At 42.5% G+C, this 23,323-nt stretch overlaps 1 protein-coding gene across 3 annotated transcripts in view; it reads right to left on the reverse strand.

The window, feature by feature from the left end:
* The window catches only part of limk1a (LIM domain kinase 1a), a 112,067-nt gene that overhangs the window by 25,636 nt on the left and 63,108 nt on the right, over positions 1-23,323 (reverse strand). For all 3 annotated transcript variants that reach the window (XR_014601245.1, XM_084063725.1, XM_084063726.1), the window contains one exon: positions 2,070-2,179. Coding sequence is in view for 2 of the 3 variants with exons in the window: in XM_084063725.1 (XP_083919851.1) it covers positions 2,070-2,179 (110 nt within the window). In the remaining variant the exon portion in view is untranslated. The remainder of the gene's footprint in view (positions 1-2,069; positions 2,180-23,323) is intronic.

The following is a 23,323-nucleotide window of genomic DNA, read 5'->3' on the forward strand; positions in this document are numbered from 1 at the left end:
TGTTGGTTGGCTGAGCTCACATTTTTTAAGTAAAAGTATCAATACTGCAATGTAAAAATACTCAATTCACTTGAGTAAAAGTACAAAAGTATTGGTATCAAAATGTACTTAAAAGGACCAAAAGTAGAAAGTACTCATTATGCAGAATGTCCCACTTCACACGTTTTCAAATGCATGAATTGTATAATAGCAGATCTACAAGCTCTTTTGTATAATAGCAGATCTACAAGCTCACAATGCGTTGCATGGCGATCTTGTAGATCTGCTATTTTCAAATGGCAGAAATGTACATAGGGTTGAAGTGGTTAATATATATTTTGTATTGATAATCAAAATCTACAAAGTAACTAGTAACTAAAGTTTTAAAATAATTGTAGTGGTGTAAAAGTATAATATTTGCCTCTGAGATGTAGTGGAGTAGAAGTAAAAGTATCTGAAATTGGATATATACCTTAAGTACAGTACTTAAATAAATGTACTTAGTTACTTTACACCACTGCCAACCAACATAGTATATCGTTGCTGTTGGGTGGAAACCTCATTATGTCCAAAACTGTTACTTCTCAGGATTTCAATAATAGCAAAGGTAGCAGATCGACAAGCTTTGAGCTTGTAGATCTGTTACTTTTGTGTGACGCTGTAGTATGATCCAGTAGGGCAGTGGTTCTCAACCTGGGGGTCGCGACCCCCAGGGGGGTCGCCAAATAATTTGGGGGGGTCACCAGATTTTTTGGTGAATTTGAAAAAAAAAAAAAGTTTTTTTTTTTTTTTTAACAAAATATTTTTTTATGTTATCATTAATTCATGTTTTATCAGTTAATTTACTCAATTTACCCACTTTTTGCAAAAAAGTTTTGATAATAAACAATTATCAAATAACCTATTGTAATTAAATTAACCTTCGCGCGCGCGAACGGGACCGCGCGCGTGCACGCGGGGGGTCGCGGGAAATAATATCATTATTTTGGGGGTCGCGGCCTGAAAAGGTTGAGAACCCCTGCAGTAGGGCATTAATAGTTTCCAGTTATTTGGGGTCCCACTTGCAATACCCTCCAGTTGAGAACAGGTTGAGAACCAATCACTTAACAACAATGTGAGGACTTGAATAAAGACCATTGACGTATAAACACTGAGAATACAGGCAGTGACATGTTCACAGCTGCTCTGAGGTATTTTAAAAGGTTAAATCGTGCTAGGTTTTATTTTATTGTGTTTCTTTATTACATTTGGATTTCTATGGTGGCTGTTGCTATTTCATATTGATTTGCGTGTAGTTGATTAGCGTCCGCTTCAACGATCAGATCAAATGCACCCTATGTGTGACTGACTGTCCTTGGAGACTGTGTTTCATTTTGATTGATTATCATAACATGATTAGATTGTGCGTGTGTGTGTATGGGGGGGGGGGGGGGCTATAATGAGAATAAGGGAGCGGCATTGCCTAAAATGACACAGGGGTTCTGGCTTATACCAACTGCACCAACTATTGATTCTTTTCTAAGCAATTATTCTATGAATTACTTTTTTCAATTAATCAAATCATTTTTAAAGTATACACGTAAATCAACGGATCAATGTGAGAAAAGCTTGTCGATCGTCTATTTTCCCCACAATAACAGAAAACAGAAAAGAAAATTAGTATAGAGCCCTGAGGGACTCCGGTCAACCACATAGGGTTTAGGTGGTTAATAGCGTTGTGTAACAATAGTGAAAATAGCCGATCTACAAGCTCCCAACGTGTCGCGATGTAGATGCATTGTGAGCTTCTGGATCTGGCATTTTCAGTATTTTTGAAAGATGTATAAACAAAAAATATGAACTATAACTGTTACACCCATTACATGATTGTAATGGGTGTGAGATCAGTTATGAAAATATGGGCAGCACAGGCTCTTGACGGCACCGGTTGTGGTGGTTGTGGTTATTTTTCATATTACTCAGTCAATGTCTCGCTTATGGGAGAGCGCCCCCTGGCGTGACCCGAAGGGGCGCTCTCCCATAAGCGAGACATTGAGTGAGTAATATGAAAATAACCGGGGTTACGTTTGTAACCTATAGTTCTCTCTCACCAGTAGAGTTTGGACCTCTCCACCAGGGCGTAGGTGTCCCCATCTCCGATGAACGCCTTGCAATTTAGACAGGTGAAGCATTCTGGGTGATACTTCTGTTCCCCAGCAACCTGGACAAACAAAACAGCAATAAGTACATGGTTAAATGGACATCTTATTACTATCATAACATACAGGGTGAAACCTGAGCACATACATTAACAGTTGAATCCAATGCATCCTCACAGCCGCTGTATTAAACGGGTGACAAGGTGAGGCAAAATCGAACCATGTGTAACGGCCAGGATTCGAACCCGCCCGGGTCTCCTGCATGGGAAGCCAACATCTTATCCACTAGTCTAAAGGGGAATTCCTCCTTTCCCTGGGAAGATATTAGGGCTTTGATCATTAGACAAAGAGCCACTCCGCCATACTCAAGGCACTAATGTAACTCCCGGAAATCCAACCCGGGTTTCCCACCTGGAAAGCCAACATCTTGTCCACCAGCCTAAAAGCGGAATTCTATGCAGATGGGACTATCCTGTCACATGCCATGTTCGCGAGGACCTGATTATTATCTGTATGCATCTGGAACGGAGCTCGGGTCGCTCGGCCGTACCTGCTAGTCTACTTCTGGGGTGCATCTTATTCTGATCTGTCCTATCTCCTAGCTACAACACAATGTAGGAGATAGGAGGATGTAGGACCTACATCCTAACTCCCACAGGAAGTTGAAGTCGGTCGGCCATTTTGCTACTCGTGTCAAGTCTCTTGCCTGCTCGAAGGACATAGGAAATAGGATTAGGAAGCATCAGTGAGGAGGTAGGACGTAGGAAACCCAAGTGCTTGCTACCAGGAAGACTTTCCAAGCTGAACAGCATGATGTGTGATGATCCTGTCCTGCTAGCTGACAATATAACACTCATACAAGGGAGGGGGTGTGTCACCTGTGTTGTTGACACTTCAGAGGAGCTCTAATCAAAATGTCCTCCTTTCCTCTCTCCTCTTCTAATTGTTGCCAGACCCAGGGGGTCGGCCTACATGAGGCTTTGTCTGTCCCTCTTTCGTCCCTCTTTTGTCCCTCTTTTCCTCTGCACACACGTCATGCGAAGTCCGGCCATTCAGATTTCAACCACTAGGGGTCTGGCAGTACCAGGTCTCCTGGTTCTAGTTTCCTACATGCTTACTCAGTGGGAGGGACTGATATTCAAGGAAAGGATGCAAGTGTAGAAAATGAGGATTTCATTTAAGGACCTGAGATGCACCCCTTGGGTCATGCCTGCCTTGTTTTAATATTTTTTTTATTGGCCTTGGACTTCTGGGAACGCTGAAAAGCGGCACAACAAGGGAGTCATGTCACAGCAAGCGGGTGACGCGTGGTCAGGTTTTTGCCCCCAAGTCGTCACAATAGCGTGACCTGAGAGTGAGAATGTGTAGTTGAATCAGACTAATTTTGGGCTGCTTCATTAAAACAACCCATTAAACATCAATAACCATTTTCTTCAGCGGTGAAAACAACATTGCCTTATAGCCACAAAACACTGATGTGGGTTTGTTAGTGGGACTTCAATGTGAACTAAAAACAACTCAATAAGTCTGGATGAAATAAACAACCCCACAGAACTAAGCTGTGAGCAGAATAACAAGCAAGCACGGAGCGAGAGCCCCAGAAGAACTACTCTGAGAAGTAGGCCAGGATCTGGTCACCCAGGGCCCTTCTGGGTTACAAGCCAGAGGAGATTGAGTTTGTTATAGCTGCCAAATGGGGCTGGCTAGCTTTAAGCCTGTTTACGAGCAAGCTAGGGATGGAATTGAGTTACGGCCAAAAAACAGAGCAGGCATTGATAAGATTAACTAAAACCATTGAGATCTGGGTTTGATTTGAGCTGCACAACATTTCCTGCTCAGTGTGTCAAGAGGTTGATCTAAAGCCAGTGGGTTTCAAAAACTGTTTGTGCCCAAAGGCACACCATCGGGCTGGTCAAAATCTCAAGGCATACCTGAGAGCAAAAATAGCTGATCTGAATTTTACAAAATGTTAAACAATTTTGAAAATAAATGAAACAAATAAAAAATGTTGTGTATATTATAATGTCATGACAAAAAAGTGTGGATTGGGGTTAACCAATTCAATCCGGGAACGCCTCTGTGTCACTTTAAATTTCTTTGGCTGTTTTATTTTTGGAAAAAAAGAATCGTGAAAATTTGTGCAAATCTTTGAATATATACATTTTGAACTCAAATCTTTGCTTCCCAGAATACGGATACGGGCCTGGGGTTTAAGTAGTTAAGTCTTTCTGGTACGGTGCAGTGATGGCAACATGAAGAACAAAGGGTTAAACATAAATCATAAATTGATCATGATCTTTTCTCTTTCACTTCTCAGACCTCTCTCTCCTTTTCTTGTTTGTTGTTATCTTTCTTACATTTATTCATTTATCTTTCTTACATTTATTCATTTGTTTGTTTGTCCTCTTTCTTCCATTTCTTCTGCCAATTAGCTATCTGTTCTCTCTCTCTCTCCCCGTTTCATGTCACATAAAACCTTGCAGTGAAAACATGTCACGAAGTCATTGTAGAGTTCTAGTCTTTTGCCTGGAGTTGGAGAGTCTGCTCTGCTGTCTTCTTTGTCATCTCATCCTGTCTGTCTATAAATTGATTAATTCATTTGCGTCGTACACAGATTTCCTCCCTGCCTCAGGGCTGTGTGTGTGTGTGTGTGTGTGTGTGTGTGTGTGTGTGTGTGTGTGTGTGTGTGTGTGTGTGTGTGTGTGTGTGTGTGTGTGTGTGTGTGTGTGTGTGTGTGTGTGTGTGTGTGTGTGCGTGCGTGCGTGCGTGCGTGCGTGCGTGCGTGCGTGTGTGTGTATGTGTGCGTGTTCTGCTGGTTTCCTTGGTGATGCTCCCAGGCGGCCGTGGCAGACATATGGATGGATATTAAACATTGATTTTATTGATTATTTTATTCTCTTGTCTCTTCCACGCTGCAGTTTTTTTCTCCCCCCTTTCTTTTTTTGTTGTGGTTTCATGAGGTTTTTATTGACTCTTTAAGAGCAGCAGCCATTCTGTCTGAGGGGAGCAGCAGCAGCGCTCACATTTCCATAAAGCTTTAACTTTGAAGGGTTCAGCTGACAGCTGAGGCTGAACCTTCTGTCTCCATGACGTCTCGCTTCCACTACAAAACAAGGCACAAACCCTAACTAAACCCACGATGGAAATGTGCAAAACAATGTGTTTGTTTTACCTTTTTTTTCTTTAAAGGACGACTTCAGCCATTTTCAACATATCTTCATGTAATTGGTCCATACTAATGCTCATGATAATATGGTATAACGTTTTTCTACTTAATCTGTGTCTCAGAGGAGGGCTGTGGACAGTTCAGAAATCCGCCTACCAGTGACATCATTGATATAGGGAATCCAAGCCAATAGAAAACGCAGGCTTTCTATTCCTGGAAAGTTAGCCTGCTATAATGGAAGCTATTGTTCTCGCATTGATTAAAAAAAAAAGAAAAATCTTGTAGGGAAAAAAAATCCTGCCCCACGATGATGTCACTGTTTTTTTTTACCATGTTATAATGAGCATTAGTGAGGACCAATTATATGAAGATAGGTTGAAAATGGGTGAAGTCGTACTTTGAAGGAGTAGTTCACCCAAAACAAGCCTTGAATTCATGGAGATTATGCCAATAGTTTGATGACCGGGCAGAGTCTCCGGTAGGAGGCTTGCAGGGTCTTCTGGGCACGTCATACTGTAAATAGGTGGACATTCGTAAAAAATAGGCGAACATAACAGAAATAAGAAATAGCATATCTACAAGGTTGATCTGCTATTTTCATGTAGGGAATAGTGAATAAAATAATGGATAACCATGGTGGTTAAAATAATTGGGCTTGATAACAACCTCGCATCCATTTGGTTATATTTCATAAGTTATTCCGTGTGCTGCATTCTCTGCCTCTAAACCCCAGCAGCCTCCCATCCCAGTGCTGCACATTAGAATTGCAAATCACTGCAGTTCCACGTGGCGAGCCAGGGGGCCCAACCCCACCCTCACCCCCACCCCACCCATCCTAAATCTTTATGCCAATCAAGGCATAAAATGAAAGCCTCTGAAAATGAAAGCTCTTGGGATTGTGGGACAGTGGTGGTTCTCAACCTCTGGCCCTGAAGATCAGGGTCACTAAGGGAAAACAGTAATTTAGTGAGCGAGTGGGTTGGTAGGTCATTTACATCAACACCCCCAGGGACAATAGATCTCATAGATCTCAGCTGAACATGTTGGTCACTTCAGGTTATTCATTGTCAATCGATCGATCAGAGCTCAACAAGCAAGGACAAACAGTCACTATTGTAGTTAACATTTTCATCTTTTGGGGGTTGTTTGTTTTATCATTTTAACAGCCTGACACACACACACACACACACACACACAGACACAGACACACACAGACAGACAGACAGACAGACAGACAGACAGACAGACAGACAGACAGACAGACAGACAGACAGACAGACAGACAGACAGACAGACAGAGAGAGAGGGTAAACACAGGGGTAATGGTTGTGTAATTGGACAGAACAGAATGAATGAACGAATCACTGACGAACTGACTAGCATCATAAGTTCCCTTGCTTTGTAAAAATAAAACAGTTCATAAACAACGACAGCCACCTGATATGGTTTTGGAACGTATAACACCACAGGAATGTAAACACACAACAACACATCATGCGCATCATGTCACATCAAGCTGTTTTTAACCACTTCAATCTTATATATTGTACTTTGTTGACTGGGGTCCCCCAGGGGTCTATACCTGGTCCCCCGATCTACAAGCTCTGTCGTGTCTGTTGTGTCGTGATGCATTGAGCTTGTGGATCGGCTATTTTCGACGAATGTTCTCCTATTATTATGACATTATTCCTAGAATAGGGATGCAATGGTGTTTGTGTGGTGAGGGACTTAACCACTGTAATACAAGCTGTGTCTGTTTGCATTCCAAAGCAGATGATGCTGTAAGGCCTTCCATCAAAGATCATTTGAAGATAAATCACAAAAAAGGACCGCAGATTCTTTATGGGGGGGGATTTTATGCTGTATTTTAAAGAGTGTCGAGAGACACAGGAAACCAAGGGAAGGGAGAGGAGAGACATCCAAGACAAGACAGGACTTGGTCTGTGCAGTAACTGACTGAACATCAGGCACCCATAAAGACTGCATATTTCAGCTTGTAGATCTGCTACTTTTAATACTTTTGTGTGGCGCTGTAGAGTGATCAAATAGGGCGTTAATTTACAATAACATAAAAAGAGAAGGTAGAATATGGAGAAAGAGGTTTCTGCCCGAAAGCAACGATACAGTATACAGTATTTACTGTGGTTAGTTGAAGGTTGCTTTGAGGATGTATTGTGTGACAGTGTCAGTCAGGTACAAAACATTTACAGATAGGAACGAGAGGTAGAGAAGACAGCTGGACGGAGACACAACCCTATAGCGTAACACCGTCACACCCTGTGGCTGCCCCACACACACACACACACACACACATCCTTCTCTACGACCACATCTGATTGGCAGCAGCTGCTGCCCTCACGGAAAACTACCACTTCAAAGTGTTGAGTCAGATTTAGATAAAGATAGAGACAGGGAGATAGCAGATGTACAAGCTCACAGTGCGGCAAAAAAAAAACAAAGAAAAGTTTGAGAAAGTACTGATTTATTAGGCATTTTGTAGAATCGACATCAGGTCTTAATGGGTTAAACTTTCTAATCTCACAAGCCTTTACAACGATCTGCACGCACGCTGCCAGTAGGCCAAGGAAGTATAAATCCCTGGATATCCTGTATTAAAATCGGCTAATGGGTGGACGGTGGGCGGCTGGACGGACGGACAACATGCAGTGATGTCAGATACAAACAGAAACCGTTGCCTAACAACGAAGATTTACGCATGTGACGGGGCCCTGTGTATGTGTGTGTGTGCTTTTGTGTCTGGTGTGTCTGTTTTAGAAAGTCCATATCCTGATATGATTATAATTTGCATGGGTCCACATGCTCTCTCTCCCTCTGTCAATGTGTGTGTGTGTGTGTGTGTGTGTGTGTGTGTGTGTGTGTGTGTGTGTGTGTGTGTGTGTGTGTGTGTGTGTGTGTGTGTGTGTGTGTGTGCCTGGCTGCCTGCCTGCCTTTGTGTCTGGTTGTCCGTGTTAGAATCCTGTGTCCTAATCATTGTGTGTAATCATAAATTGCGTCGGCCCAAATCCTCCTTCTCACCAATTTATCCAAATTGGAACTCAGAGTTAGCCTGCATGACACTCAGCCTGAACCAGGTCTATGAAACAAGCCCAAAAGAAGTGACTAACACATGAGCACTTTAAATCTATATACACATTGCCAATTTGAAAATAGCCGATCAACAAGCAATGTGAGCTTGTAGATCTACTACAAGCTCACATTGGGACCAAAAATCTGGTACGGGGGGTCCCTGACAAAAAATGTTGTCAGATAGGGACACGTGGACAATTACATATTCATTTGGGGGTCCTTGACATGCAAAGGTTTGAGAACCACTGGTTTAAACAACATTTAGGAAGCAAGCCTAAAAAAAAAACGCAACTAAAAAATATTTAACACGCGACTTTACAGAAAAACAAGCCCAAAGTTGCTCATAATAAGCGGACTGGTACTGTGCTGTACTGTACCGTACTGTGCGTGTGTCTATATCAGTTGAGTTAGTGTGGATGCCTGCTTCTAACATCATGAGCACATGTCTCCCTGAGGGTAGCACAGTACGTATGGGTGGGCGGGCGGGTGGGGGGGTCAGGAGTGATGGGGGGGTCGAGTCACATGGGCCCAACAGGCATCTGGAAACAGCGTGTGGTCCGGTTGCCGTGGGTAACCAGAGTTATCGGTCACCTAGTTAGCCTCGACTCCCCTGGACCACGAGATGACTGTAGCCCTGGAGGCGGATGTGGTCATCATCACGGCCGGTGAAAAATGACACTCATAGCGAAGAACAACCCCCTCAAACACACACACATACACACGTGCATGTATGCTCACTGTAAGCCTATTTAAAATATCAGCAGGGTTTTCCACCTGGCTTCATTAGTGATGCCCCCTCCCTCCACACACTGTGGTTGATATACACTGCATGACAAGAGTCAATTAAACCAATGGGACTGTTTGTGTCATCTGCTGCCCACCCACAGAGATATAAGATCTACCGGTCGGTCCACATAATGTACTACTCTCTGTGGCCATCTGTGGAAGAGAGAAAGCTAGCGTGATAAGCCATCATTATGCAGTGCGCCCTGTGGTATTCTGCCAGGGGACTTTCACACCTTACAGATATTGCACTTCACACCAATGACACCATAGTGCTTTCTTGTTAAAGTAAGCCTACTACTGAGCATGTGCATTATTATAGAAGTGATCCCTAAACCTTTTTTAATTTTTATAAGGACGCAACAAGGATGCATTTAGGCCACAGTCTCCCATTTTATATGATTTGTTTTTTTTTTAATCTCTGGGACTCCAATCTACACTATAAAATCCTCAAGTGCTACTGATAATGTAACTCAGAGAGTGAACAAATGGAACCAACAAATGTCCATCTGCGGGTCCATTTGGTTCCATTTGCATCCCTGGTGGCCCCTCGACCCGACCTTGAGAACCAGTGCATTATAGTAGACTTGATTGGTTGAAATTAAACTCCCATGTTCCATGTAATGCTGTTAGAATAGTGTGAAATTCATGTCAAATAGGGCAGTCCAGGCAGCGTAGACTTCGCATAGAGGCGGGGTTCGCTTCCTGGTAGCAGGTGTATCTGGCTATTGGTCATCACCCAGCACATTAGATGTAATGTCCATAACCTTTGTAAATTAACAATGATCTCCACAGGCTTTAGTTGAGTTACTGCTTTTGCTTGTGGGGGGTCCATCGAAGCCTCTGCTTTTGATACCAACCCCCCACCCTCATCCCCCTCTGGTCATGCGTCAAATTGTGAGCTTTTAGATCATCTATTTTCACTAATTCTGTCTGGCTTGGCCAGTCACTCCAACAAACTCAATTGGCTGTGCTGCTCGCATGTGGGAAACCGGCAGCGGGTTGTGAATTTGTGCGTCATTGTCGCTGTCACTAACAACTCTTACTGGTTGGTTGGGGCGTTTGTTCAGCGCTGAGTCACTGAGTCAGGTCACTGAATAACTAAGGTCATCCATTAAATTAGTCTCCTTATACTGCTATATTGGTTCATTTGACAGAGGCTGTGTATTCAGTTGTGCTAATAGTATACCAGGCTTATTTTCATTTGCTGTTCGTTGATGATAGTCTAAAATTAGGGCGGGAACCCTTAGAAATAATGGCAGCTTATTATCTTTTCCCATTAGTAGGTTATTTGATGTCTCAGACCTTCATAACGACATATAGTTTTCACGGTTCAACATCCAAATCACTGCAGTGAAATTGGGTTTCTCTGGAGAGAAAAATTAAAAGTTTTTTTTCACACTCAAGTGTTTGTTCTCTTTCAGTTAAATAAGGAAAGACACCTTTAAGGCTGAAATATCCATCAAAGCAGAAAATGTGTTCACATGAATGTTTCATGGTGTGCTGCATTTGACTTGAGCTAGTTAATGAATCAACGCACTGGTTTGTGTGCGTGTGTGTGTGTGTGTGTGTGTGTGTGTGTACAAAATGTGTCTGGAAGGGTTGACGTGGAAAGAGAAAGACCTCTCTCATTCAATTTATGGCTGCTAATACAGTCTGCTGCACGCCAGCGCTAATAATCATTACCAACATGTTCTTCCCTATTATGCTTCTTTGTATGACACAATTAGTGAAAATCGCTGATCTAAAAGCTCACAAACATTAAGAGGATTATACCAGGGTCAGTCCACCCTTAGGCTTCTGCACCTTAATCCCCATGTATAACGCACAAACCTTTTTTGTTGGTCTTTTTTATTGCGCTTTTTTTTTCTCTAAGCACCTTAACGTCTATAAGTATATCATGCACAGTATACATACATTGCTGCTATGCTCAGGCACCTTAGTCTGTCTCTTATCCCAGGTACTTTGTAAATATGTAGATAACTTGTTTTTGGCTTCTATTGTTCTCTTGTTTGATCTCCTTCCCACTTGCCCCCCTACCCCTCTTCTTCTCTCTCTCCCCACTCTTCTTTCTACGGAATTTAACGTTGCGATGGGAATGATGTACAAAAACAAATTTCACCCACTTTTTTACCTTGTAAACCTGTGATGTGACAATAAACCTGATTCTGATTCTGATTCTGATTCTGATGTGCCTCATGATCAAGCAAAAAGCAGTAACTCAACTAAAGCCTGTGGAGATCAATGTTCATTTACAAAGGTTATGAACATTACACCTAATATGTGGGGTGATGACCAATACATGGTCACCTACGGTCAAATGAAATGTTATCTCTATGAAATGTTATCTCTATGACTCAAGCATGTGTAGCTTTCCATTCTTTTAGCAATAGTTTCCACTGTATTCTACAGAGTCACTTACATCCACCAGCAAATTCTAGCTTTTGTTGAACAGACAGGGATCATGATATAGGTAACAAGAACCATATGTGCATGTATATACAATACAAATGTGTGTGTGTGTGTGTGTGTGTGTGTGTGTGTGTGTGTGTGTGTGTGTGTGTGTGTGTGTGTGTGTGTGTGTGTGTTTGAGCATGTATATGTGTTAGCCAGGTGACTCACTGCACGCTGCCTTCAGTGTTTCTCAATGTATGTGTGTGTATGTGTGTACCCCTTGGGAGGGGAATACACATACACACAGAGGTTCTACAGGGGGTACAGTATGTGAGAGAAAGTTGGGGAATGGAAAAAAAAACAATTGAATTGCTATGTTTAATGATGAAACAATGACAAACTGTACTTTGTGTGACCCTGAACAGTAAACTGGTAAACCAAATGAAGGAAAAAACTTGACTAGAACAACAGTTTTTGAATAGAAAGCTATACTTTTGCATCATTTGCACTTATGACGTTTTATTTAAATATATCGACTTCAAAACTGCGATTTGATGGCCACGGCTTTAAACTAAATCTGCTCAGGAGGCACTAATTGCAACTCTTTCACTCCCTTTATAATTTGTAATGTTATATTCTTCAAAAGGTGTGGTTATCATTCATTCATAGCATAATAGCCTAGCTAAGGTTTTCTACTGCAGTTTTCTAAGCACAACGTGGTGGTAGGAATAAAGGGGGTTCTTGCATTTAGAGATCAGGGGATCTCTGGATGCAATGGTTCCAATGGTTCTCAAACATTTTAATTTCAAGGACCCCCAGTTTGCTATGCATTAAGGCGAGTCTATTTGGTCCCATGTGTACACTCTCAGTGTTACAGACTTATAAGGCTCCATTTGATTCATCTCCATCAATCAATAGCTTGGGGGACCCCCTGGAACCCCCTCAAAGACCCCTGCTGGGGCCTTCCCAAACTCCACTTTGAAAACCACTGCACCGAAGCACATTTACAGGAAGATATGGCTCCGTTTAGTCGCGCGTTTGATCATGTGGAACTCAACCCTGTCGCCCATCAATGAGTCAGAGCTCACATTTCTACCCAAAGAATCCTGTATATGTATATGGGGGCCCATGCTGGCGGAATGACAACATCAGCAGCAAGGAATCTCACGCCGAGACAGTCCTGAAGCGATGTTGTGCACGTGCATTAAGTAACCGATAGTCCCCCCTCAGAGAGGGAACAATCCTGGGTTAGATTCCCCAAAAAACGTGCAGGAGGGAATTCCAAAGCCATTGTAGCCTCGGGGGGCCTCTGAGCGCTGAGGCACTCAAACCTCTAACAGATGGACTAAAATCTATACACATTGTACACGCCACTTGAACCGTCACACCACGATGACATGATTGACGCACTGCAAAAGCAGAACGCCCCGCAACACTCCAGATTAAACAAAGGTCTCAAGGTGCACGGCTCAACAATATCATGAAACTTGAGGAAACAGCCGGCACACAATAAATGTCCTTTTCACACTCCTTCCTTGGAGGAATAAGAAGCCTGATCTCACACAACAAGTTGAAATAACACAAATTGACAATTCCGTAAATAGACGACTAGAAAACCCCAAAACCCGTGCATAGGAGCCGCGAATCCCACAGTGAAATAACGGATTGCAACCCGGAAGCAGAGCAGTCCCCACAACATGATTTACGATTCTGTGCCTATCGGTACATAACTCGGACGGCGCTGAGTAGGCTCAAGCGAACGTCGCAACGTTCTGCACGGTAACTCGCTCGCTTTAGCTCGCTCGGTGGTGCCTCTCGTGGCTCCAGTTCGCTTGAGACTGTGCGCCTCCGTCATGGTCCAAAACCTAAGTCAATGGAGGGGATTCGCGGCTCCTATGCACAGGTTTTGGGGTTTTCTAGTCGTCTATTTACGGTCGTCAATCTGTGTTATTTCACCGTGTTGGGGTGAGATCGGGTTGGAATAAAACCTGTTAGGTTGAAACACGTCCGCTGCTCTGTCCGTGGAGAGGTAAATAAAACGTGAATGTGAAAAGGACATTTATTGTCCTTTTTGTTTATTGTCCTTTTCAAAACTATGTGAAAACTATGTGAAAAGGACATTTATTGTCCTTTTTGTTTATTGTCCTTTTCAAAACGATGTGAAAACTATGTGAAAAGGACATTTATTGTGTGCTGGCTGTTTTCTCAGTTTCAACATGGTTGACGTCCAATCAAGATGGACTTGGAGAGGTTGACCACTTTCAAACTGACAACCCGATTTTTGGGCCATGTCATTAAAAAGCGAAAATATTAAATAGATTCCCCCCTTTGCCACATCTGCTAAGTTGAAATAAATAGGTGTGTGTTGTTACTTCCTGGTACAGGTGTTAACAATGATTCTTATTAAGACTCTGTTCAAATCAGCATCCTGACACTGTTTGACATGAATGGAACACAAGTAAGTAGATTGTACATTGGTAACACCTTAAACAAAGTAACATTACGCAGATATTTATGTCAATATGGCAACAAAAAAAGGCTTAATCAATGGGGAATCAGGAAAACCAACACTTGTAAACTACAGGCTTCAGTTTTTGTAACGTTTTTATAACTTGAGGCAAGTACAGTTGAGTACAGATTAAGTACAGACACAGCAGCAAACAGTGGGTTCCATTGAGAATAGGTTCAATAGACCCCCTGCTCCCCCACCCCCTTTCCCCCTCCATTCTGCCATACGATGCAATACAATATCACTGTATGTTTGGAACCACTTGCTAATGGATCTGACCTCCACATCCGGCCGAGGTACAGTGGTATGATGAGATGGATGTAAGTGGTACCCGCGCGCGCACACACACACACCACACACACACACACACACACACACCACTGTGCAGGACCCACCGGGTTTACCCTGTGGCACCGGGACCCGGCCGGCGCCACGTGATAAAAATAGCCCACGTGCCACAGTGGCTCATCACTGTTTCATGACATTAAATATGAAACGGCAAAAAGGAAAACTAGAGCAAGTCAGAGAGAGAGAGAGAGAAGCGAGAGAGAAAGAGAGAGAGAGAGAAGCGAGAGAGAGATACACAGAGAGAGGAAGTAGGTTGCAGGGCAATGCATTTAATCCAATTTGTCAGGATGCACAACTGTTCAGCATCATAAAGCCCATGTTCAGTGTCAAAGAGAAGAAATATGGAGAGAGAGAGAGAGAGAGAGAGAGCGAGAGAGAGAGAGAGAGAGATAGAGATAAATAGATTGACAGACAGTGTGTATGTGTGCGCAGTGCAGCTATACGCGTTGTGAGCTTGTAGATCTACTATTTACAGAGCACGACAACCGGCACACAACTAAGTATAACTGAGGCTTAACAGCAGTCCCCCTCATCCCCTCTCCAGAGCAGACGCTCTGCTCCCCTCCTCTCTGACTGCTAGCCGGTTAGCCCCCCCCCCCCCCCCCCCCACACTGTGCCCGTGACCCACTAGCCTACAGCGGCAGCAGAGTGCTGACTGACTGACATCATCTTACCTTCTTGTCCTTCTTCCACAGCCTGAGACAGCAGAAGCTCCAGTAAAACACATCTCCCACCATGTCAACGACACACACAGAGAGAGAGAGAGACCTCTACCTCTAGTTCATTCTAATAATGTCACAACAAAACACAAGCAGAGAGAGAGACAGATAGAGAGAGAGGGAGAGAGAGAGACGCCCACGCGCGCTGAGCTCATCTCTAAAACGATGTCACTGCTCTTCTCTCTCCAACTCCCCTCCCCTGCTGCCTCTAGTCTCCTCCCATCTCTCTCTCTCTCTCTCTCTCTCTCTCTCTCTCTCTCTTTCACTATGACCTCATCGCTTCCTGTTTGGCCCAGCCCACCCAAGCACATGCGCTTGCCTCCAGCTGCATCTCTGTGATATGTTATAGAAAACAACTCCTCCCCTCCCTCATCCTCTCCTCCTAGCTCTCTCTCTCTCTCTCTCTGTTACTTTACCTCCCATCCCCCCTTCACAGTTCACACCCTCTCTGTCTTCACGTTCAATATCTCCCCCATGTAGAATATCACAAGAAAGAAAGAAAGAGTTTTTAAGGGGAATTCCAGTGATAGAGGGGATTCCAACACACTGAAATCAACACTAGAATCATATAATATTCAGAGATTATAGCAACTCCAAAATGTACCTAAACATATCAACAACAACAAACCTTCAGTAAAAACAAACTGTTCTGTACATCTATCTATATATACAATTTGAATCCTGCGCCATGTCGGTTGTCCGTATGCGACGCCAGTGTGACGGTGTGACGTAATCTGACATCACGATGACAACGCCAGTGTGACGTAATCTCACGACAGCATGACATCACATGACATCACATCCTACCTATAAATTCTAGGATGCCGTCAGATCGCACCAGTTCGACGGCTTCCATAGTGGGTTTTGGTCATTGGAGAGGTGATGCACGTCACCTCTTTCTGAAGTGGGTACTTTCAAAGCCTGCCGTGGATTTAGGAGAGCACAAAACTCTCTCACACTGTGAGGTGCCTGTAAGGTGGCACTGCAAAGTGAACGACGCGTCACGCTAGACGTTCGGGCCGCGTAGCGGCCCGAACTTCTAGTATATATACAATTTGAATCCTGCGCCATGTCGGTTGTCTGTAACGTTGTATGTAGCCAGTGTGACGTCATATGACATCACGGTCGTGACATCAAGATGAGACACGCCAGTGTGACGTAATCTCACGACAGCATGACATCACATCCTACTGTACCTATAAATAGGTAGGATGCACCAGTTCGACGGCTTCCATCCTCAACACAACCCACGCCGACGACCCTTTACACAAATAAACTGCTAACTTCATCTCCTGCGATTTCAACTACCTTTTCACATTGTACACCACTGCACACTCCCCACAGGTCTGCCATACCAGGTCTGAGTAATCACAAAGTGGGTTTTGGTCATTGGAGAGGTGATGCACGTCACCTCTTTCTGAAGTGGGTACTTTCAAAGCCTGCCGTGGATTTAGGAGAGCACAAAACTCTCTCTCACACTGTGAGGTGCCTGTAAGGTGGCACTGCAAAGTGAACGACGCGTCACGCTAGACGTTCGGGCCGCGTAGCGGCCCGAACTTCTAGTTAAATACATTTCATCTGATCCTACCACAGCATTAGCTGGTGTCGTGTCTGTCATGTTTTAATATAAAATACATACAATACAAAGATGTGGATTCAATGATGTGCATGCCGGTACAGAGTTCTGTATGACAAGACCCACGTGTGATGGGTGGAGGTGCAGTGGGTACCATTTTTAGAGTCTTTGGTATGACCCAACCGGTGATCGAACCCCTGACCTCCCAGTCTCAGGGCGGACATTCTAACCACAAGGCCACTGAGCTGGTTTTAGCAATGGCAACTGCTATAGCAGTGGCAACACAGAAATGTGTAGGAAGGGTTAACTGGCGACTAATACAACTACACTGGGAGAAAAGGGGGTTCAATCTTTATCTAACTAACTTAGCTTTTGAAGGATTAACACGATAGTCAGTATTTGCTGTATTTTTTTATATGATACTGTACAGGCTGTATGTTTGCTCATGTTGGTATGGTAGACATATTTTCTATCTACTGTACAAATGCAACGTGTTCAGAATCTATGTGAATCTATTTAATGACAAGAAACGATCATGGAGTGGGCCTTTAATAACCTCAGCTGTGTTCTTAACAATATTAACCCTGGTGTCCCTATTTGGGGCATGTCAAGTATCACCCTTGTGTGGTAGACTATAAATTAAGCTTTATCTCACCATAGGGCTCCAACTATTGAATATTTTACATTATTCTATATTGATTACTTATTTTTTATTGCTTTTAATCAATAAGTATGTTTTTTACGTTTATTTCTTTATCAATTGATTTTTTTTAAATAATTGACTAAATCAATTAGTCTGATTTAACCACTAAAGCCCTATTCTATACTTTGGCATAAAATAGTGTCATGCTAAAAATAGCTATTCAACAGATTACATATATATTAGCTATCATTTCTCTCCTTCCTTTTCTCCTCATTCCAATGTCTATCAGTTTCTTTCTCTCTCTATCTATCTGTTTGTCTGACATGTGTCACTGTGTTTGCAGACCATCTGACTGACTACTAGATATTAATAGTCAGATATGCCCACCACAACATTGCATGCTGGTTCTCATCCATCATCTGATCACAGGCTGACCAGACCACAGAGACAGATGACAGCCAGCTGACTGACCACCACACTGTTTAAGGACACACCGCTAACCAGTAACTGGGCAGTAAAATGTCTCAAAATATCAACCCAATGAGGAAGCAGCCAGACAATAGTTGTACACATTGTTGATGAAACTCCAAGAGGCTCTTCTGTGGAACTGAACCCTAAACTGGCATGACACATTTCTCTGTTGTGAAATATTCCCTTTAAAGGAATATTTCACATTTTCAGTTTCAGTTTCTTCCGATCCATTCTATGCATAAATCGCCTGTCGGAAAGGAAACCTCTTATGTCCAAACCGGTTACTGTTCTGGATTCAAATTCAAAAGCATCAAAAGTAGCAGATCTACAAGCTCAAAACAAGCTTGTGGATCTGCTACTTTCTATGTTTTTGTGTGACGCTGTAGTATGATCAAGTAGGGCGTTAATTAACGAAAAAACACAAAACATGTTTATATCTACTCACTCTGTCTCTCAGAGGTGGGATGTGGTGCCAATGAATGACATCATCAGAGGGGATTTCAAGATAATGGGAACTACAGTATTTTTCTTCCTGGAAAGTTAGCACACTGAAGTAGAAGCCACTGTTGTTGCATCAATAACAAATACAATACAAAGTTTTACCACAGATTTTCTAACTATCCACAGTCCACCTTGTGTAAACAGAAATTGTACCACTCCCATAAAGAGCATTAGTGAGGACCCACCCATATAGTATACATATGTAAAGTATATCGTTGCTGTCAGGCAGAAATCTCTTATCTCAATAATAATGGTTCCATCTTATAATGAGCATTAGTGAGGGCCAATTATTTGAAGATAAGGTTGAAATTGAAAATAGGTCAAGTGTTCCTTTAACGCTCCAATTCGAGTCCATTTTGTTGCTGAGTTTTGCCATGTTGTAAGATTATAATAACAATACAGTATACTAAACTTTTTTAAAGCACTTATTAAAACAGAGTTACCTAAAAAGAAAGAAAATGTCAGCAACAGAATAAAAGCATGATACATTATAGACCAGATCTGAATGTTTGTAAACAAACGTGAAGAACGGTATTTCCAGGTAGAACGTCCATGGATATCTACACAATATAAAATAAAGTGTCCAGAACATTAGCTGTGTCTAGTTTGTCAACCTGTGGATATTTAGAACAAAATAATACATTTCTAATATTCAATAATAATATCAGAAGTGTGCTGTTCTTCCAGAAATAAAGGTTAATGAATAATACTGCTCCAATAAGACACTGCCTCCTGCGTTATCTATCCGGAAATATTCTGATTCCATTCTGTTACCTGTACAATCACCTTTTCAGAAGTCATTTCCATTATTATATAACTGATACGGTTGTCTAGACATTGAGTAGTATGTACATGTCTGAAGTTGTCCCTTATCTGTTGCCTTACTTTACAAGAAGACACTGATTTATCAAGCCTGATCTCCTCGGGCAGGTCCTTACAGAGACTACTAGACTCATTTCTATGAGTAACATTAGTCTACATGACAGGATTGTATTCCCACACCTCTTGGTGTCTACCCTGTCCACCTCTGTTCTATGGCAGTGGTTCTCAAAGTGGGGTCCGGGGACCCCCAGCAGGGGTCCTTGGGGGGGTTCCAGGGGGTCCCCAGCGAGATGTGTTGATACAGCATCACAATCATTTCAACCACTTTATACATATTTTATACGCTGGCTATTTAAAAATAGCAGATATACAAGCTCACAGCGAGCTTGTACATCTGCTATTTATCTATTTTTTAAAGAAAGACATTCGGAAATGTTTGGAACATTTTAAATAATTTATATTATAATTATTTTTACATGAACCTACTCTTCTGGGGGTGCCTGGCACAAAACATTCTCAGACGGGGGTCCGTGGCCAAATACATATCATTTTGGGGGTTCTTGACACGAAAAGGTTTGAGAACCAGCAGATATACAAGCTCACAGCGCGTCACTTCGATACCAGTGTTTTATCTATGGAACCAAGGAGTGGCCTGGGTGTGACTAGACCATCAACTTGTATCTAAAACAATCCCTGTAAAAAGAGACAGAAATGTACAGGAGATGACAAGAGCAGCTGACAAAACAACAGTACCTGCATTGACGTCTAAAGAAGAGCAGACACTGATGAGACATTTACAAACTCCTGCCCCAACAATGTCTTGTCTCATGCCAGTGGGAGTTACTCAACTACACTGTAGCAGAACACAACAGGGACTTTCCACTGCTATAGTAACCTTTCATGAACATTATGAATTATGAGCCAAATGTCCATTAAACCACATGTGTGAATTTGTGGGATGGAACGATATGAAAATTTCATGCAAAATTTTGGGAAAATTCTCATTCTACTACTTTGACACCAAAATGTGGAATGCCCTGACACCATCCATTAAAGCATTGGTTCTCAAAGTGGGGTACGGGGACCCCCAGGGCCCAGGGGTACTTGAGGGGGTTCCAGGGGGTCCCCAGCTAAATGATGGATAGGAACCAAATGGACCCTTATGGGTCTTATGAATGTACAAATGGAACCAAATGGACCCTACGGGTCCATTTGGTTCAATTTGTACACTCTCAGAGTTAAATTAACATTGATTGTATAATATAAATTCGGGTCCCAGGGGTATAAATGCCATTAAATGGGGGTCCGTAGCCTAATACATGTCAAACTGGGGGTCCTTGACATTAAAATGGTTGAGAATCACTGCTAGAAAGCCGTATAAACCTTCTCTTATTGGGGTCCCTGGCTTATCTTTTCAAATGGGGGTCCGCGGGCTAATAAGTGTCAATTTGGGGGTCCTTGACATGAAAAAGTTTGAGAACCACTGCATTAAAGGATGTGTAACACTGGTTTCTTTCCAAACTGGCCTGAAAAAATATCTATCAGGAGACCACAAGGGGAGGTAAATGTAAATTCCCATCGAAAGAAGGTGTCATTCACTGCCTGCCGCCCTTTTCTCCTTTGTACATAATGTTTGTATTTGTTGATGACATGTATTATTGTGTGAATTTGTTATGCTATATGTTGATTAATTGAATACATAGGATCATAATGGAAACAAGTCCCCAGGACTTTTTTTTGTGTACTGTTTACATTTCTGACTTGAAGTATTCAATCAATCAAAAAAGCGATTAACGATATAAAACTCCTAAAAGGCCACTTTTGTTAACCACTTGCACCACAGCATCCATATTCAGGGGGGACCATTAGCCAAAAATAGCAGATCTAACAGGCTTGTAGAATTGAGATCTACAAGCAAGATTTGGTGTAGATGGAAAAAAGCTTATATCTTTCTTTTTCAATATGTGCTTGTTAAACAGGGCATTCTGGTAACAGTATGACGGTTCCTGTCAAAATAAAGGGAAGCTGTAGTACTGGATGGTGCAAGCTGTCGTTGCCATGGTAGAAAATAGTAGAACAAAAACGAGCACACTAAGTTTGCTTAACTGCAATTTGCCGGGTGCACGGCTCACAAAGATTCACAATAAGAAAATGATAACCAGCACTCCAAAGTCCCTCTAGTACTTTTTAATTCATTAACACTTGGGGTGCCAGAGGTTTATTAAAAAAATGTACGTTGAGTGCCAGGATTTTTAACCATTTTTTAGGAGCCGAGATACAGGCTTTTGAAGTCATAAGTTAACCAGGAAGTGGATTGGAGTCTAAATCTTCGGAAAATGATATCTCCTGGTGCTGTGAAGGAAAAAAATAAAAAAAAGTGAATTTCTTTTTTTCTCAAAAAATATATTTTTTCAAAAAACGTATATATAAGGTTTTGGCACTCCACGGTTGTATTCCCAAAACCGTATATATACGGCACCCAATGTGTTAAGGCACGGACAGCATGCACGGACGCGTTTCGGCGTCAAGCCTTCCTCAGAGTGTATCAATCATACACGCTGAGGAAGGCTTGACCGTCCGTGTAATTAAAAAGTACCAGAAGGACTTGCTGGCTATTATTTGCTCACAGTAGAAAATACCCTGGAGGTTCCCTGGTGTTAAAGTCCGCCCTCCATGTGAGAAACATTGGTGTTTTCCTACCGTTTCTTGGAGGCATGACTTTGACTAATTTCCGCATTCTTCCACTGGCGGTGCAGTGGGGAACTTCTCTGCACTTCCTTAAAATCCGAGCTGGCTGTGTGATGATGTCACCCATCCAACTGGACTAATATGCAAATTGGCATCCTGAAACCACTTTGCCTGTCATAATAGAAAGAGCAGATCTGATTCCAGCCCGTTTGACATTTTATTTAACTTTTATGTGATGCTAAATGAGTACTCATAGCAGACCATTTTTTTTTACATGCTTTAAAATGCGTCTGGATGGGGACTTTAACAACTCAAGTCCAGGAGAAGAGATTGATTGATTTTCTTATGCTATAAGCAGATGTACATTATATGTTCGATGTACTGTATAGTTACATTTATGTATTTACTAGAGTTTCGGGGGGCTACGCCCCCCTCAACCCCAGCCGCGCACGGGGCCCAGCGTGGGCGCGTGTATATTGGGGTACCCAAATCGCCGGAGTGAAACTGTGGAAAAGGTTTATTTGTACAGTGTGCAGATGGCCAGGCCAGACTTTCTAATAGAAGTCTTCTATTTCATATTTGTATCTATTTTTTGGGCGGTGTAACCGCCCCTATATGTGAGGTTGGGACATTGACATTTGCTGCACTGTGATTGGCCACCCATTGTACCCCCCTAACCCTACACTGTGATTGGCTACCCATTGTACACCCCTAACCCCTACACATTCAATGCAAATCTATACTTTTCTTTAAGTGAGCTTCCATCACTGTGATGACCACTAGCTGCACTGTGATTGGCTGACTCTATTGGCTGACTCTATTCAGCACTGTGATTGGCTAGCGAGACACATGACACATGTGCATAGTCCTATAAATAGGACTATGCACTTAAAAAAAACACATTTATGTTTTTTTTAAGTGAGTCATGGGTCTGTGATGACCACTGTGACCACACCGCCCACTTCACACTGGGTGTGATTTTTTAATTGACATCAGGGGTCATCAGATTTATAAATGTACAGTTTGAACATGTACCGTACAGTGATCCTGAAAGGCAAAGAGACATTCTGTATACCCTCCCTCAGCAGTCTGAGTATTGGCTGTGAACTGAACTGATGGACAGTTATTGGACAGTCAGCAGCACTGAGGGATGGAGGGATGAAGAGAGGGAGGGATGGTGGGATGAGGGGAGGGATGGATGGATTCAGTAATGAGGGATGGTGGAGCTTCTGCTCTTGAACTGTTTAGTTTCCACTGGTACATTTATTTATTCCACATTTATGGGTAGATTGTGTATTCGTTTTTTGTGTTTTCTTCGTAAATTAACGCCCTACTCATACTACAGCATCACACAAAAGCAGCAAAAGTCGCAGATCTACAAGCTTGAAACGCGGCGCAAAGCGACGCGTTTTGAGCTTGTAGATCTGCTACTTTTGCTGTTTTTGAATTTGAATCCTGAAAAGTAACAGTTTTGGATATATGACGACTAAATTGGGGAG

Source organism: Gymnoscopelus microlampas, assembly GCF_963454915.1.
Source record: "Gymnoscopelus microlampas genome assembly, chromosome: 8".
NCBI classification, from domain to species: Eukaryota; Metazoa; Chordata; class Actinopteri; order Myctophiformes; family Myctophidae; genus Gymnoscopelus; species Gymnoscopelus microlampas.